This window comes from Cinclus cinclus, chromosome 4 (genome assembly GCF_963662255.1).
Source record: "Cinclus cinclus chromosome 4, bCinCin1.1, whole genome shotgun sequence".
Lineage (NCBI taxonomy): Eukaryota > Metazoa > Chordata > Aves > Passeriformes > Cinclidae > Cinclus > Cinclus cinclus.
In genome coordinates, this window is record NC_085049.1 from 71,087,855 (window position 1) to 71,104,811 (window position 16,957).

General features: G+C 45.2%; 1 protein-coding gene across 1 annotated transcript in view; it reads right to left on the reverse strand.

The window, feature by feature from the left end:
* Positions 1-16,957, reverse strand: part of HIPK2 (homeodomain interacting protein kinase 2) — a 128,433-nt gene that overhangs the window by 74,471 nt on the left and 37,005 nt on the right. Inside the window, exon 2 of the mRNA XM_062492479.1 lies at positions 10,645-11,743. Within this exon, the coding sequence (XP_062348463.1) occupies positions 10,645-11,743 (1,099 nt within the window). The remainder of the gene's footprint in view (positions 1-10,644; positions 11,744-16,957) is intronic.

The window sequence follows — 16,957 nt, forward strand, 5'->3', positions numbered from 1 at the left end:
TAGGTTATCAAATGAGCCTCCAGAAAAGCATTTCCAGAAACAGCAATATGATTACTTCCTGCTCTTGTCTGTGCTCATGCAACCCTTCAGAATCCAGTCCACTATTTTAACAGGCCAACAATGACATGAATTGCATTTTTGACAACTATGGGGATGAGGTCACTTAGATGAGTTTTTATTTCTGATACAGGCCATCACCATTACTTCCTTTTACTTACTGAAATCAACTAGCAATATTTCTTCATTAACTTTTTAGCACAGTAACCAGCAAATTCATCTAGCCGTCGCTGAAGCTATTTACATTTTAGATTTCATCTCCCCCTCTTAATATTTTTGTGAGCATCAAAGAAATACTCCATTTTCCTCTTGCATGACTATTCTCTGTTTGCAGTCTCCCACTGGCAAGTAAAACACTCTTAAGGCTAAATATATTGAAACTTTTCTTAACTCATCAGATGCTCCTTCCCCACCCCCCCCCTCACCCCTCACTACCCTCCCAGACACTGAGTGCAGAGCTCTGCATGGAAGCAACTACTGGAAACACAAATTCTTACCCTGGTGAATCCAAAAAAGGCCATCAGCTTTCCTTCTGTATGCCAGCTGTCACATTAACATGCGTGCTAACCCCGCATTGTCATATGTACTGTTATACCCTATTACCCTTTTGTTTAATGGTCTCAGCCTCAAAACTTTGTGCACGAGGGCTGTAAACACAGCCCTGCTTCAGCAAGCACAGCATTCCAGGAGAACAGCACAAGGTAAATGGCACAGACACCTACATCTAGACTGCAGAGTACAGGCAGAAAGCATGGTGTTGCTTAGCACTCTTACCACGAGCCATCCAACCATCCTATGTGCAGCCTAAACAACTCAGAGCAGTGCAGCTCCTCCTGATGTCAAGTTAATTGAAATGCTGCTAACTTCTCCTTGTCTGCCTGTATGTGAGCACAATCATCAGCTGCTAGAACACACAATTCTCCTTATCCTCTAAAGGCTTCAGCTGGTGATCTTCCTGAGCTTAGAAGCTGTACAAGTCACTAGAGTTAGCTGAAAATTGCCCCAAGCCTCTCACAAAGGTAGAGATTCAGTGATGACACTATACAACTTTTGGCACTTCTCATGTCTTAGCAGGCCTCAGGTATTACACTTGCTTTTGAGACCATCTGCTTCAAATCAGCTACAAATGGCAGTGGTTGACCAAAAGCAAAACGATGACAAGGAGTTAACTCTTTGTACTGCAGAATTTTCAATTCAGAGTCACTTCAGTTAGATTTGGGTCCATTTCCACACATCTACCCTGCCTCTCTCCCTGAGCAGCAGCCTCTGGAGACAAATATTAGATTTGGTAGTGGGTAGAAGTCTGCTATTCTCTGGCTAATGCAAACCAGCACAATCAGGGACAGTACTTGGGATGTCCACCCAAGTATTGGTCCCATGCAGTCACAAAAGCAAAATAAAGGTAAAACAAAAAATTAAAGGTAAAGCAAAATGACTCATGTCTGTGCAGGTAAAACAATGCAATTTTGTCCTTCAATAAGCAAAAAAAAAAAAAAAAAAAAAAAAAAAAAAGTGAAGCTATCACTCAGGCACTCACAGATTACTTTCTAGCCCATCACAAGAGAGGGATGCTGTCCTGTCTGGAAATTGCCTATCTCTGGCCTTTAAGTCTCCAGATAGCAAGAAGGGTGAAACTTCATCTTCTTTCCTCCCACACCTTTCCTTATATAGGAAACAGCAACTTCCAGGTAACCATGGTCTGGAAGAGGATTCCTCCTCTGCCCTTTCCTTCTCTCAGTTCCTAGAGCCACTTCCTTTTTACTTCTTCCTCTTAGGGCTGTGAATCTCTCACAATGTGTGTGTTGTGTGTGTGTGTATATACATATATATATTTTTTTTTTTTCTATGAATGCCTCTCTTCTGCATGACTTTTTTCCCTGAAAAGCATCACAAAACAACTCTTGTACGACCTGGCCTAAAAGGCAAAGGATATTTCCTTGACCTTCCTTCTTAAACAGGTAACAGCTGTGGCTGTAACTCAGCTTAAGTCAGGCCACAAAATTAGTGTTTTTCAAGCAAGATAACCACTCTCAGCTACTTGAGAGTCACTCCTTTTCCCCAGCATGACCTGGAGGAGGTAGCTACTGAGTCCCCACCTGAGAATAAGGGGCCTTTACATGAGCTTAGGCTAATTTGAGGCATCTGTGGAGCAAATGGTTTGAGAAGATAGAAATTGGACACTGGAGTCATGTCATTCAGGGGTCTGAAGCTGGGGAATGTATAACTCCATGCTAATTGTTGTGTATTCAGGTAATTTTTTCTCTTCTGGTAATGACTCATTCATTTATAAACCAAGGCCAGTCACTTTTCTAACCTCATTGCTAATAAGCAGCAGAGCAGAAATATTTTCTAACTAGAAAATGCTCTGCAGTGTAATACAGCTTCCCAGTACTGCTGTGCTGGGGCCTAAAACCTGTGAACCTAATGAATGCACAGACATACACAGTAAGCTTCCTTCATGTCACATTTACATCTCTTGCCTGCACTGAGCAAATGTACGGGGGGGAGGTAAAAACCTGATAGGATTTAAATACACGGTACTTGAGCAGAGTATCCCTGAAATCCTGTGCAAACTGTGTTGCTAATGCTTTTTCATACTCAGGAGAGGATGAGGAATCTCACTGCTCATAATTCTTTTATTTTCACACTTGGAGCACCGATCTCATCCCAACAGCCCCTCACCTCATTTTGCTTCTCAGCAGCCACCTCTGCCCTTGGCCAGCTACTGCCCTGACCCAAATATGCATTGAAATAAATGTAGGAAGACATAGAAAATGCTACTAGTGCGTAAGTGTGACTGCAGTCCACTCTCCTTCGCTGGCCACCTATTGCTGGAGTGGCATCTGTGGGGCACCATACCACTGTTCCTATGAGCTGCTGCTGCTGTTTTGTCATTGGAGCTGAAAAGAAGAGCACCCTCTCCCTGCTCTGCTTCCTTTGCACTTGGTGAGGAAGTGACTTGAGTTGGAGGACGGAAAAGAGCAAACACCGTGCCACAGAAGTAAGCAACTAGAAGCAGAGACCAAACTTTATGCTTTTCATACAGGGGCAAACAGCTGGCTCTGATTGCAGTTGGCTCTTGCTGTAGCCCTGTGAATTGTACCTTCACTCACATGGTCACTGAAGCTCCGTGTCACCATACTGAGCTTGGTTACGTCCCAGCCCCCGAGGTGAGCACAGGTATCTTTACCAAAACACTGTGTGTCTTTTATCCACTACAGAGAAGGAGTCTGAAGTGCTACCACCAACAGCTGCAATAGGAGGGTTTTGATTTCTTGAAGGTAAATAGTTCAAGTAAAAAAACCTGGCTATTTGTACCTGTTTCAGGTTTGCCCTGGTAGAGTAAATACAAGAGTGACCTTGATTTTTCACATCATTTCACCACGCTGCAGCCTTAACAGGACTTACTGTGCTTACAAAGCTTAAGAGAAGAAAAATAGACAGCAGGAAATCCTGTGACAGGCTTGTTTTGGTGGTGATGAGAGAGAAACAGTAGCAGAGGAAGAAAGGAACTAAAAAACAAAAAAACAAACACCAAAAAACTCATAAACCCAACACTCTAGCCAACCTAAAAGTGGGGAGAGTGTGACTTCCAAGCCACTCCCCAGTCCTCACAATGTTACTGAAACGATTCTGAGAGCAAGTATAAAGAAGGTAGGGATTAGTTTAGGATTTTCTGCTGGGTTTAAAAGAAGTACGTTTGTGATGTTCACGTTAGTGTATTTGCACACTGCCTCCTCTCTGCAAACCCTGAAAGAAAGCACGTGGGAGCTCCATCTCAGCCCCATCTGAAGTGTTATTTGTTTCCAAACTGTAAGGTATTGCTTTTGGGGAGGTCAGCCCCAAGCATTGGATTATGTAGCACTGGGTGGTGCAAATACCCACTAAGGGAAGGTTTGCTTAAATGGGTAAGTTATGGAGTAGAGGGGGTGGAGGGAAAGGGGAGCACAGTTCTAAAATCATGTCCCTCTGGAGGTGATGTGGAGAAGGATGAGGTGAGTTACCCCAGTTTGGGCAGGACCTGTGTCAGAGCTGGTGGTCGATGGCTGAGCCCTGGTCAGCAGCCACATCACTGTGGCTCTGCTCCTGCTTCCTTCCTGCCTGCACAGCACTGCCTCGGTTGTGGGCAGTGCCCCTGAGAGTGAATGGGGCTGCTTCCATCCACAGCACTGCCCTTCCCTTCGTGAGGATCACTGATGGGTTTAAAAGCTGCAGCAGCCTTGGGAAAATTACATTTACCTTTTTCTTCTTAGGTTTTGTTTGCTCTTTTACACCAGCACCAGAGTCCCTCACCCAAGGGGCGGCACCAGCTGATGGAAGAACAGTGCTTCCAGCCCTGGTACCTGCCTCTGGCTGCTGCTCACACACTCATCTCTGATCCAAAACAGCCTTAATGAATTGATCCCTGCCCGTGAACACACAGGCTCCTTCCTTTCCAGCCACCAAGACAAAACTGAGATCTGCAGGAGTAATTACTGTCAGTAATTACTGTGCCCCATCAGTGCCCCATCTTTGCCATATAGGAGCTGTTTCCAGAGACAGGAGAGTGGACTGAAGGCATTGGCTCAGCGCTCAGTTCCAATATTTGATTTTCCACCTCTCAGACACAGATGAGGTAAAAGGAAACAGCATGAGACTTCTCCCTTCCTTGGTCTACCAAAGACTTGTCTTTGCTGGAGAAAGGCTCCCTGTCAGGCTCCTTGCAAACAGCCCTTTGTTACAAATCTTCTTGGGCCTGGAGGCACATAACCGGGCATATTTTATCCACTTGGTTAATAAATAAACAAAACTCTCCTGTGACAGACAGCCCTTCCAACTCCACGCAGGGACACAGGGCTCCTCTCGGAGCAAGGCCAGCATCACAAGCTGGAGCTGGGCAGGAGGTGCTGTGGTGGCACAAGGCATGGGGCACATCCCCAGCTTTCAGAAGATAAAGGAGGAGCTGGCATGTCTGCTCAGAGCAAAATTAAAAATACTTAGGTAAATAGTAAGAAGGTTTCAGCAGAGAAAACACTAGGCAGGGTCTAGTCTGAGGAGATCGTTAAGGCTGAAATACAGGCTTTTCTGTTTTAAATTAGATGCCAGGTAGGAAGTACAGACACGGTGAATCTCCTGTTGGATGCACCATGAGCACAATGTTGGTTTACTGTCCCTTCTCTGAGGTGATTTACACACAAAGGAATTTAGCAAACAACTATCTTTGCTTGAGTTCTGTAAAACAAAAAGCCAACCTGCCCTGACTATCCCAAAGGTGGGCTAAAGCCAAAAGCTTTCAGCTAGATGTCTCTTGCTTTCCAAGATTTGGTAGTCTGGGTACAAAACAGCTGAGATTAAATTAATCCTGATACTGGTTTTGAAAAAAAAAATCATGTTGAATTTTGATTCTGAAAAAAAACCAACTTCAAATTTCAAGGGTCCTTGGGAAATAACAACTGCTTAATATAGTACAGCTAGAAGACTGCTTTTCTCCACAAAGTCTTCTGCAATGTATTGCCAGTTTTGCAAGCCTGCAGTCCTACCGGGTGTGATCGTCACCAAGTGAAACTGAGCTTAGACTTCAGCAATGAACTTTGTGGTTTCACTCCAGTCCCAAGAAACTTTCCACCTCAAAGCATCCTGCTCTTTACCTTGGAGAGGCAGAGTCAGTAAAGCAGTGAGTGTTGCAGGTAGGAGTGAAACAGACTGGCAGAAGTGTGGCTCCCACAGCTGCAAATGCAGTCAAATCTGAGGTAGAGATGTTTTTGCAAGTCCAGAATGGCAGAAGATTTTGAAATATAAGTACATTACACTGTACAAGGACATAGCAGATGCCAATTCAGTGAGTAAACAATAAAAGCATAGCCCATCCCTGTGTCATCACAACTGCCTTATTTAAAGGGCAGTTTTGACCAGAATGACACATTGGTGAGTCACACAATGGGGAAAAGGTTGTGACTGCTCAGAAATCTACCTTGCTTTGGCTTCCTGTCAGCACAGCTGAAGGACCAACACCTGTCATGGCACAATGCCCATGTGTGGCAAGTCAGATCCAGTTTAGCCCCCTGCATCCCTCAGGACCTGCACTGACCCAGCTAAGCATGTAGAGCCAGTCACAAAACACGCCTGCACGCAGCCTCACTGCACACTTTGTATGGGAGGTTGACAACATGCACGTAGCCTTTATGCATGCATATGTTCTTGCAGTGTTGGAAACCAGACTGATGAACACCTCTTCAAACTGGTACTCAGTTTCGTTCTCTGTTATCCAAACATTTCATCAAAGGCCACTTACCTACAAAGCAGACATCTCAACCCAAGTCAGACAAGAAAGCAGACATCTCAACCCAAGTCAGACAAGCCACATACCAAAAGCCTTTTGAAAACAAGGAACCAAACCTGAATTTATTCGCTAATAGTGAAGGGCTGAAAGCCACTATTTTGTACCTGAAATATTTTGCAAATTCTGAACGACTTAAATCTCCTAAGGTGATTACACCATTAATTAGCAAAACACTATCATCCTTGAGGTGCCAACACAGCAGCTGTTTCAGCTGAACAGCAAAGAAAAGCCAAGAGGGCAAGGTAAACTGGTAAGTGCCCCCATGAGCAGCCCAACTGCTCCAAGCACCACCACCCCATGATAGTGCTCTTGTTCCAACAAGGGATGACCTCAACTCTCCCTCTACCACCCCAACCATCCCTGCCTCCCAGAGGGCAGTACCCCCTCTTCCACCTGGGTGCATGAATGGGGCCGTCTGTTGCAGCCTGAGCCCTGCATTTCTCAGGATGTGGGTTTTCCCAGGAAGCTGTCCATACGCAGCTTATCAATCCAGAAGGGATCTCTCTGGTCATTCATTCCTGACCCTCTGCAAAACAGAGATCATAGAAACCACCTCAATGATCTCCCCTTCTAACTGCAGTATGAAAAGGAAAAGGACAAAAATAAAATCCCAGGAAGATACCCTGTGATGCAGAGGCTATCACAGCTTTTAGATCCATGATTCTGTGAACAGGGTTTCATTTCTAGCTCAAGACGTGTCTGGCTGAAACTGCCAAGTGCAGAGCCCCACTCCTGCACTGTGAGCTGGGCAGAGCAGCCCTCCTCTGTCAGCTTCAGTTCCTCACCTTTTCCTTCCGACACCTCCAGACTGTGGCATCACCACAAACCTCCCTGAAGGGTCAGTGATCAGGCCCAGGCTGATGCAGCTGATGGTAAGGGACAAGATAAAGGCTATGGTGACCGGGGGGACAGGCTGGGACCCCTCTCCCTAAGCAAGGGATGTTTGGATGGGCACCAGTGAGGTCCTATACATGCTGGCCAAGGGTGCCACGAGAGAAACACTTTTCACCACAGCGAGTTTTGCACCACAGGCTGAAGATGGGTGGGCAGAAGGACGATGATCCTCTTCACAGCAACCCCCCTTTCAGATGACAACTCTGACCACAGACTGTGGCTGTGATGTCCTTTGTCATGTCAGGCAGGGCCCATGGTGTGGCCCTGCTGGGGCTCATTCCCTTCTCTTGAGGCAGGCACTGGTGACACAAGGGCACTGCCCTCCCAGAGAGGGATTCTTGGCAGTGTGGGAGTTCCTGCAAAGCCCACCTCAGCTTGTCGTGTTCTGTCTCCCATGGGCTCCCTATAGTCAGCAGCAAGGCAGAAAGGGTCCAGAGTAACACTTGTGGCAGCAGATCTAGTTTGGAGGAAGCTGTATCCTCTTAAGAGGGTTGGGACCTAAATTCTGTTGGACTAAAGGCATTTTGATACCATTTTTGATACTTTTCATCCCGCTCAGTCACCTCAATACCATTATCATCCTTCCAGACCACATTTTCTTAGAAATATCCCCAGTGGGACAGAGAGAGCTCTGAGTTTGGAACACTCAGTGAGGGTCCCTGAGCAGTGCCAGCAGCACAATATCAAGTCTGCCCACGATTCTTTCCAAAGAAACTGGGCCTAGGGATCCTGTTCATCTCCAGAGCAGGCAGCAATGGCAAATCACCCATGGAAAGTTCGCAAGCAGCCATGGGGCTCTCTTGCTTTATGATGTGTTATGCAGATTAGGTCAAGAAAAAGCACAGTTTGTTTAAAGACATTTTGTCTTCCACCTTGAGGAGAAGAAAATGGGCCTATCATTTACAGGAAGAGGAAATGCCTTACATTTCTCTGAGAAGGAGCAGGATCCCACACACCTTTCAATGCTTCAAAGGATTTGGCCATCGTATTCTCAAAAGTAGAGATAAAAAAAAAAAAAGCAAGTTGTTAATAAAATATGGAGGTAACTTAGGAATTTCCTTGCAAAACTCCATGATAAAAAACCTCCAGCTGAGATCCAGCCTCTACTTTATATTCCCCTGTGCTCTGCCTCATCTTTCCTTAAATGCACGGGGCACAGGGTTTCTGTCACTCCTTTAGCATGACTGCTTAGAGTCTGAGTGGTTTTACTCGTCTGAGGAAGCTTTTCCTTCATATCCAACTTAAATGTGCCATTTCTTGAAGTCATCCCCTTGCCTTTTATACTCTAGCAAGCAGAACAAGTGTAAATTAAATGGAAGACACATGAAATCTTTATAAAGCCCAGTGCTTCCCCTAGCATGAAAGTTCCTTCACTTTAGAGTCTAAGGGGTCCTTACTCTGTGCTGTATTTTCCCCATCAAAAAATGAAGAAGAACATAAATTTTCCTCATGACTTGAATTTAGCTTAATCAGCAGCCCCCTGCTGATGTAATTCAACCCAACAAGATTTTTCTTTTTTTTTTCTTTTCCTGGTGAGCTGCTGCCCTTTTTCCCCTCCTCCCACCAATTCAGGCATGGAAAACAAGGGAGGAATCAGACAGACAGAACTTATTATCTATCAAGCTGCAACTTCAGACTGGGCAGGAATAACATTTAAAATATAAAAAGCAAATTTTATCAAGCCTTTTCCTCCCCAGAGACTGCCACAAAAATATTCCTTGTTTGTCGCTGAGAATGAACAATTTTTCTCTTTCATTTCTGTTTTCTGTCACATATTTCATTTTGGCTGACCCTTCTGTCTTTCAGCTGGGGACCTAGGCTGCTGACGCAGAATCACAGGTAACTCAACCACAAAATTCCTGTATTATCTTTCTTTTATTTTTTTTATTTCTTTTTTTTTCTTTTCTTTTACTAGTCTGTCAGGTAATTGCAACTCTAAAAGCTTTTGCATATTTACCACAGCAATAAGTCTCTCCTAGAGGATGGGACTGTCATCAGGTAGAATATTTTATTTAATAAGCCTCTTCTGAGGTATAAACTAGGGCTGGGGAATTTTTCCTGGCCTCCTTCAGAGCAAAGGACAAGCAGATAAAGATCAGCTGCTGCAGTGCTACATTGTCAAAGTTCCTGGTCTTGTGAAAATTAACTCACTCCAAGCTCAGAGTTCAGGTAGGCTTTGCCACCATGAAATTTATGAAGTAGGGAAAGGGTCTGTTATCAGCTCAAGTTGGTTTTTCATCCCCAGTCCTCCCATGTATATGACAGATTTCTTTTCTGTTTACAAACAGATCAACTTTTCTGCTTTTCTGTAACCCATCTGATGAGCTGTGGATGCTGCCAGGACTGATTTTCATTAAATTAGTCATGAAGAAGGATTGGATTTTATCTCTTTGCCCCTGTTTCACAGAAGTACAACAAGAAAAATGTGGTCTGAACATTTCTAAATTCAGCTGTTATCTAAAGCCAAACTGCCTTCACCATTCCCCCCCACCCCTGAAGCAGCAGTAGAACTGCTTTTCTGAGTCTCTAGGATGCCGATTCAAGCTGACTGGTACCAAAGAGAGGATCTGAGAATATCTGCAAGAGAGACTTTGTGTCTTGGAGTCAAGGTGCAGGGCGAGGATGCCCTGCCAGGGGTTATAAAAAGAGGCTGCTCTGCTGAAACTGCTCAACAGGCTGAAGAGGGATATATCTGGTTCACACATTTGACTTCAGGCACACCTATGCTGAGGTCGCAACTCCACCCTAGCATGTAACAAAGCACTGCGAGTGTGAATCAACAGACAACAGCTCCTCAGTCCAACACCAAATCACTGACAATACTTGACTGGAGGAGAGCTGACAAGAGCCAGCCAGAAGACTCCCATTGACTCAGAGCCTGTGTGAAAACTAATCCTTGACAAACCATCTTCCGCATCCATACAGTTTTCCTGTAGGCCAACCTCACACTTGTTAAGTCCCTGGTTTCATATATGAGTACCAACTGGAAAGACACATTTGGAATATGGATTGACTAGATTAAAGAAATTCTGAAACCACGAACCTATATCCATTGACTTGGAACGGAAATGTGGACATCCCCTCTTCTAGAAACAGTTCCAGGAAAAACAAGCTGATAGAAGGGAAAAGCTTTCTAAATTGTAACTGGAATACTCTATTTTTATGACACTTTATGATTATTTACAAACTTACAATGGTTTTCCATGCAAGTAAACTCCAAGAGGTAAGGACATAATTTTTTCTTATCACCAACAAGCCATTCTAAGAGCCATCTCTGTTTAGAATTAAGGAATGATTTATTCATTTAAATGAATGTAAGAAAATTCCCATAGATAAAATACTTCTCCTAGTAGTGCTAGAGCCCAGTCTCTTACCTGTAGTATCTGGATTGAAGGTAAGTAGAACACACAGCTTTAGAGACATGGCTAGCTGAACCAAAGTCTATGACCTTGACCCTATATGGCTGTCGGGATGGGTCTACCAGCATGATGTTCTCTGGTTTGAGATCAGCATGAATCAGTCCCAGGCTTTTCAACTTCATTAGGGCAGTTGCTACCTGCTGGAGAATTGGTCGAATGTACTTAAGGGGCAAGGGACTGAATTTATTTTGTTTTAAGAAATCATAGAGGTTTTGCTCCAACATTTCAAATACCAAGCATGTGTGATTCTTGTGCTGAAAGCATTCATAAGCACGGACAAAGTTGTAGTCATCCGCGCTTTCTGTGCTCAGCCGAGCCAGGATGCTCACTTCAATCTGGCCTTGCCGGGCGTAAGAAGGGTGGTTTTTTAGGATCTTGATAGCCACAATCTCATTAGTGCCACGTTTCCAGCATTTGACTACCTGTCCGAAGGTTCCACGGCCAAGAAACTCTAACACTTCGTACGTGTTGGTCATAGAACAGAGCACCTCATGTTGCACCAGCTGGTAATCCCCTTCACTGTTGGAGCCGCTGTTTTTGGAAGTGGCCGTGGAGGTGGTGGCGGTGGCTACAGTGGCCCCACTGGCATTGTTCTGAATCATTGGTGGATGCTCCTCGATAATCTGCACGCTGCTTGTGTTCTCAATCTCCTCACTCTTGCGCTTAAGTCCACATTTTTGGTAGGTGTCCAGAAGGCTCACAGTGCTGCGACGCATCAGGTTGTGTGGCCCGCCCAGTGTTTGCCCAGACACTGCAACCACGCCAGAAGTGCTGTTGGCAGATGTAACCACGATGTGCCCCGTGCTTGCTGGGAAGATGATGGTCTGCTCGTAAGGGATGCTCGGATTGGGGATCTGGAGGGAGGCGTTGACGGCTGCTGCAGCGGCTGCTTGGGAGGACTGCACGTTCTTGCTCTGGTTGTAGACTTTGCTGTGTGTGCCGTACCCAGTCATATCCCAGTTCGAACTCGGCTCCACTTTCAGTTTCTTCACGCTACAGAAGGCACTTGACTGAAGGGTATGAGGAGAGAAAACTTGCACATGCGAGGCCATACCTGCAAAACAACATCAGAGTAAAACCACGGTGTCAGGATGCCTTTGCCAGCTCTTTTCAATTGCTCAGTGGCGGGAAAGGGAAATGGGATACAGGCTTCAGATGCATCACATGCACACACACAAAAAGCAAGATCTTCCAGATATGTGAATTCGACACAGAAAAAAATATTATGCACTAAAATAAATCCTTACCTGGGATTGAACTACACTAACAACCTTCAAGATTTTTGCTCTCTTGCCCTCCCCCTTTTCATTTTTATAAACAGGAATGTAGATGTTATTTTAACCTCCTCTGCCTAAAGAGACCTACTCCCATTGTCTCCAGGAATATATCTAGTTCTCTGGAAGAACTCATGTCAAATACTGCAAAGTATTCTGACTACAGAAGCCAAATCTCAAATCCTCAGGCTCATCCAATCTTAAGCAGTTTGGTGGATGCGACTTAAGTCCTCCAGTTATTCCCATAAAACCACAGTGTAGCTTCTGGCCTGCACAGAGTGAAGATGGGACTAGGAGATGATACTCTGAACAAATGGAGGTGCATAGATAAAGTTGAGGAGCCAGAACAGAAAATGATGTTTCAGACTGCTTGCCAAGTCTGTGAGTGGGAACTGTGCACAATGCTAGTCTGTGCTCAGGGACACTGGAGATGGGAGTTACACAACATGAGCTTCACTGTGTGCTCTCAGTGCTCCCAGATTTATAAAACTGTGTTCATCTATTCATATTCACAGTGACAATACCATCACTGGAAAGCAGATCCTCTGGAAATAAACAGCACTGTTTATGAAGCAACATACATATTAGCATGTGGCAGAATTAGCTCCTAATATAACTTTATTTTTACAGAAAAGACAAAAGCCTATTTTAATACAAGTTTATTTGGTCTCAGAAGAGTTAATGATCTTCTAAATCTTTTAAAAACAAACCCCAGACCACTAAAAAGCATCCCCACAACCTCATAACCAAAGTGAAAATAATGCATCACTGACATAGACTTACTGAAGGATTCTGAGTAATATTCCACAGAAACAGAAAATGTGCCTATTCAGAGAAAAAAATGTGATGCATGGAGAAGGGGACAGCTAAGTCCTGACTTGCTGCCAGCTTTCCCTGCCCAGGGTAGGGACAGTACTGCTGGGGCAAACATTTTGTGAAGAACACTAATCCATGGGGACTTCAGGGGAAGGAATCGGCACCCAGCAGGAGTTAGAGCAGTAAGGCACAGCCTCCGTGCCTTCTATCTGTCACCAGTGTTTCTTTTTAATAAACCAGAATGACTAGGGAAGAAAAAGACAATATGCTGAGCTGGCAGCATTGTTGAATTATTAAGCAGAAACATAACCTTGACTTGTTTTCAACTTTAAAAAGTTAAAAACTGAATGAATGGTTCAGTAACAAAACCACAACAAACTCTGCAGTGCACACGGTCGACTTCTTCATGACGAGGTGTGACAGTATCTGACTCAGCCTCCTCATACTTCACTAGTCCATGTTCCTCTTCAGAAGATTTTCTGGAGCTCATGTGTACACAGAGATCCACATGCATGCATGAACTTACACACTCATACAGAAAAATATGACTGTCACTCCACACTCACAAAGCTCAGTAGTCAAGTTAACAGATCTAAACACACCCAATGCTCTTTTCCAGTTAATTCCCAGCAGCCCAAAAGCCAGGAGTGGCTCAGGAGAGGGGCGCTGTGGTGAGCCAAAACCTACCATGAGTAACTGCTCGGCAGTAACAAGCCAAGCAATCTTTCCACTTTGCTTCAGCACCCCCACCTTCCCCCCCGCTGCAGTGATGAATTTATGAGGATAGAGCAGATGCAGAAGAAAACTCCTTCAGGACACATGGGGAAACCCTCACCTGGGCTTGACCATGACACACAAAACCCCACTGATCCCAGCCTAGCAAGGAAGCCCTGCAAACCATGGCATGCTGCCGCTGCAGACATGACCCCTGGCTCTAGGTGGATTTATGACTGCGGTTGTTCCTTTTAACTCCATTACCCCCTGCTCCCCCAGCCTCCTGGGCAGAAATTTCCAAGGTCCCTGCAACTGGGTACTCAGACGCCCTCCAGCTCCTTGCCACGCTAAGTATCTTCTCTCCTCTCTCCTTTCCACAGGGCAATGATGCTGTCACCAATGCCATGGCACGTGGCAGGCAGCGGGCTCGGAGAACCACAGCAGTGCTACTCAACTTGTCATCCTGGACACAAAGATCGTATGTGAGTGAGCCAAAACTATGTTTGTTTTTCCACTGATTAAAAAGAATCACGGTGTTCCTTCTAGTACAGCACTGACCTGCCTGGAGAGAGGGGGTGGTTTGATGTATGTTGTCCCCCTGGACGCAAATAATATGGCAGATGTAATTGGTAACACGTTGTGGACCTAGCAGAGGTGTAATTTATAGTTTTATGGCTTTCATTCCATGGTGTGCTTGAGCAATCTCTCTTCGTAGAAAATAAAAAGGGAAAAAAACACTGACGCAGAACAAGGAGAGACATTCTCCTCGCATGCTCCTCTAAAGATAACACCAAAAGACTGAGGCATAGCAAATTAAAGTCAAGGATGTGAAGCGCAGCAGCTGCAACTTTCTCAGTGCCACTGTAAAAATCAGGGTAATCGCCACCATTAAGGGACAGGCTTTCAACTGGTGCAAACTGGCAGGGCTCCACTTGATATCAGCTGACGCTAAAAACAAGGTCAGCAGTCACTCAACATTGTCAATGTCAGATGGCTGCCAGTGCCCTTTGGTGAAACAAGTTGTTGTTAGGGACTGGTTTCCACATCGACAACCAGCCCCCCTTGCTGTCCCTGAAACACTGCTGGCAGCCTCAGCAGAGGACAGGAACAGGGGATAAACACTGGCTCACCCTGGTATCCCAAAAATGGAGGGGGTGAAGGAAGCAATGCTTCTGTGGATAAAGCAAGGATTTTGGACTCTCTTGCTGCCAGTGCTGCCCCTCCTCAGAGGTTACATCTCATCACAGAAAAGGGTTGGGGTTTTTTACCCTAAAAGAAGAACTATGAAATCTTCTTCCTTACATCCAAAATTATTTTCCTATTTTTGAGGTTTTAAGGGCATGCATTGTAAGGAAAATAACTCAGTGAGCTCTTCAGCATAGTCCGGTACCAAGAAATTACAGGCTGATTGACAGCTTGGTGATGGGAAAAGGCGGCTTCTGCAGCAAAGTAATTTTTATTGCAAATTTTCCTGTGCAGTTAATGTGAGAAAAACACAATCCCAAATTTCCTGAGGACGCAATAAAACTGATGCTGGTGGCATGTTGTTTCTTTCAAAAAGGATTTTTGCTCCATGGCATTAGCAGGAATAGCAATAAATGTGAATAAAAGTTGGATGGTTTTGTTACAGGAATCAAGTTCCTCATTACAGCCTGTAATATGATTTACACCTTCAGCCTTTTGATTATATAGGCTGACAACAGCTTGCCACAACGTCCCTGAGGAAACAAGACAGCAATAATGGGGTGATCCACACCAGCCAAGCCCAGTGGCACCGATGTCTCAGAGACAGTGGGAACTCTCCCAGAGAGCATTCCTGCTCCTGGGGTCTTGGAAACACAGAGGGGCCATAAGCTGCAGAGGGATGGAAAATGGGATGTTTCACCTGGACAAAGTTCTCTTAACCCCCCCATTCACAGGTCTGACAAGAAACCTGCTGTGCAAGGCTGGGCCTCTCCTGTCACTTCCTTTCTCTCCAGGAACATCCTAGCAGTCACCTTTCTGCATTTTGCACGGAATGCCCAAGGCTGGCACCTGGCTCTTCACCATTTTGCACTCTGCCAGGAGTGGAGAGGGTGACACTACTTCACCCACTGAGCATTCTTGCACACCTGAAGCCCAGCTCAGCAGCCCCACCTACACCACCAAAAGCTTTGACTGGACTAAGCCAAGCAGCAATTCCAACTGTGCTGGTCCCTGCCTTGGCATGGGTGCAAGGCAGGCCCCTCAGCCAGCCAGGATGAAGCCAGGACACCACAACAGCTAAATACATGACCTGAAGAGTGCAAGTCTAAGTTTTATATCACCCCTGAGCACGATGAATATCTGGGCTGGGACCAGAATCAGGGTTGGGCACCATGCATTAAATAAAATTGATAGTTCCTTTCTTTAATAATGAGTTTAGTGTAGTAATTTGAAGCTCTCACAAAACTGACAGTAACTGGATTTAGTGGGGTCTTCCCTGTCCTTGATAAGACTCACATAACTCCCCACAGCATCTACATGTGCTGAAGTAGGTAGGGTGCAGCCAGGGGACAGTGTTAAAACAGCTGGAATGACTTTCATTAAAAGACTTGAGGTTTTTTGTTCCTGAGAACTCCTCCCACGTCAGCTTTCACTTCATAATAATTTAGCAGGTGCTATTTACAATTCAGATGGCCCTCTTCTGCATGCACACACAAATCACGCAGCCGCCTCACTTGTACTTCTAACAAGTTTCAGGAAAGCAAATGAGGTAAAGTTCCCTATCCACCCACGTCACCCCAAAGGGCAAAAAATACATTTTGGGGACTAAAGAAGGAACAGTTTGAAAGTCACTGATGTTTTCTTTTGGTTTACTCCCAGCAGTTACTGCTGATTTTTAAGTGTGGCCTTTGAGGTGGCAAGACCAGGCCAGTGCCCTGTATTAAGTAGGAAGTTAAGACCTTCTGCAGTACCTGCAGAGCTGCCAGTGCTCTGTAACCAGAGACTGCTCCCTGGCTGCTGCCAGAACCACAGTGCCTGCTTGAAAAATACTGTAGAAAGCACATGGTGTGTGTTCAGCATATAAATGATGCTCGCAAGACAATACTGAAATAAGTATCTTCCACTTCTCCCCAGGGAAGCACGAGCCTGCAAACCCATATACATGCCCAGGCTGAGAAAGCAATGAAAAGGGGATCTGCCAGGTATGGCTAATGCATTGCACCTTCAAAATAGCCACATCTCAAGCGCAGCACTCTTCTACACAGTGGCCTCTGCGTGGCTCCTTTTGAGGCATTGTCCCCAGCCTCACTGCACTCTCAGAACCTCCTGAAAGTTTATGTCCCTGGAGGCTATATAAATTCTTTCCCTTGTGCTACTGAATGTTTGGAGACAACCTCAAAGCAGAGCTCAGATCTCAACAGCCCCAGCTCCTTCCTGTTCCTGGTGAGCATAAGATGTCAAAGGGGCCCTTCGTTCTAGGTGAAAATTTCCCTGCCTTC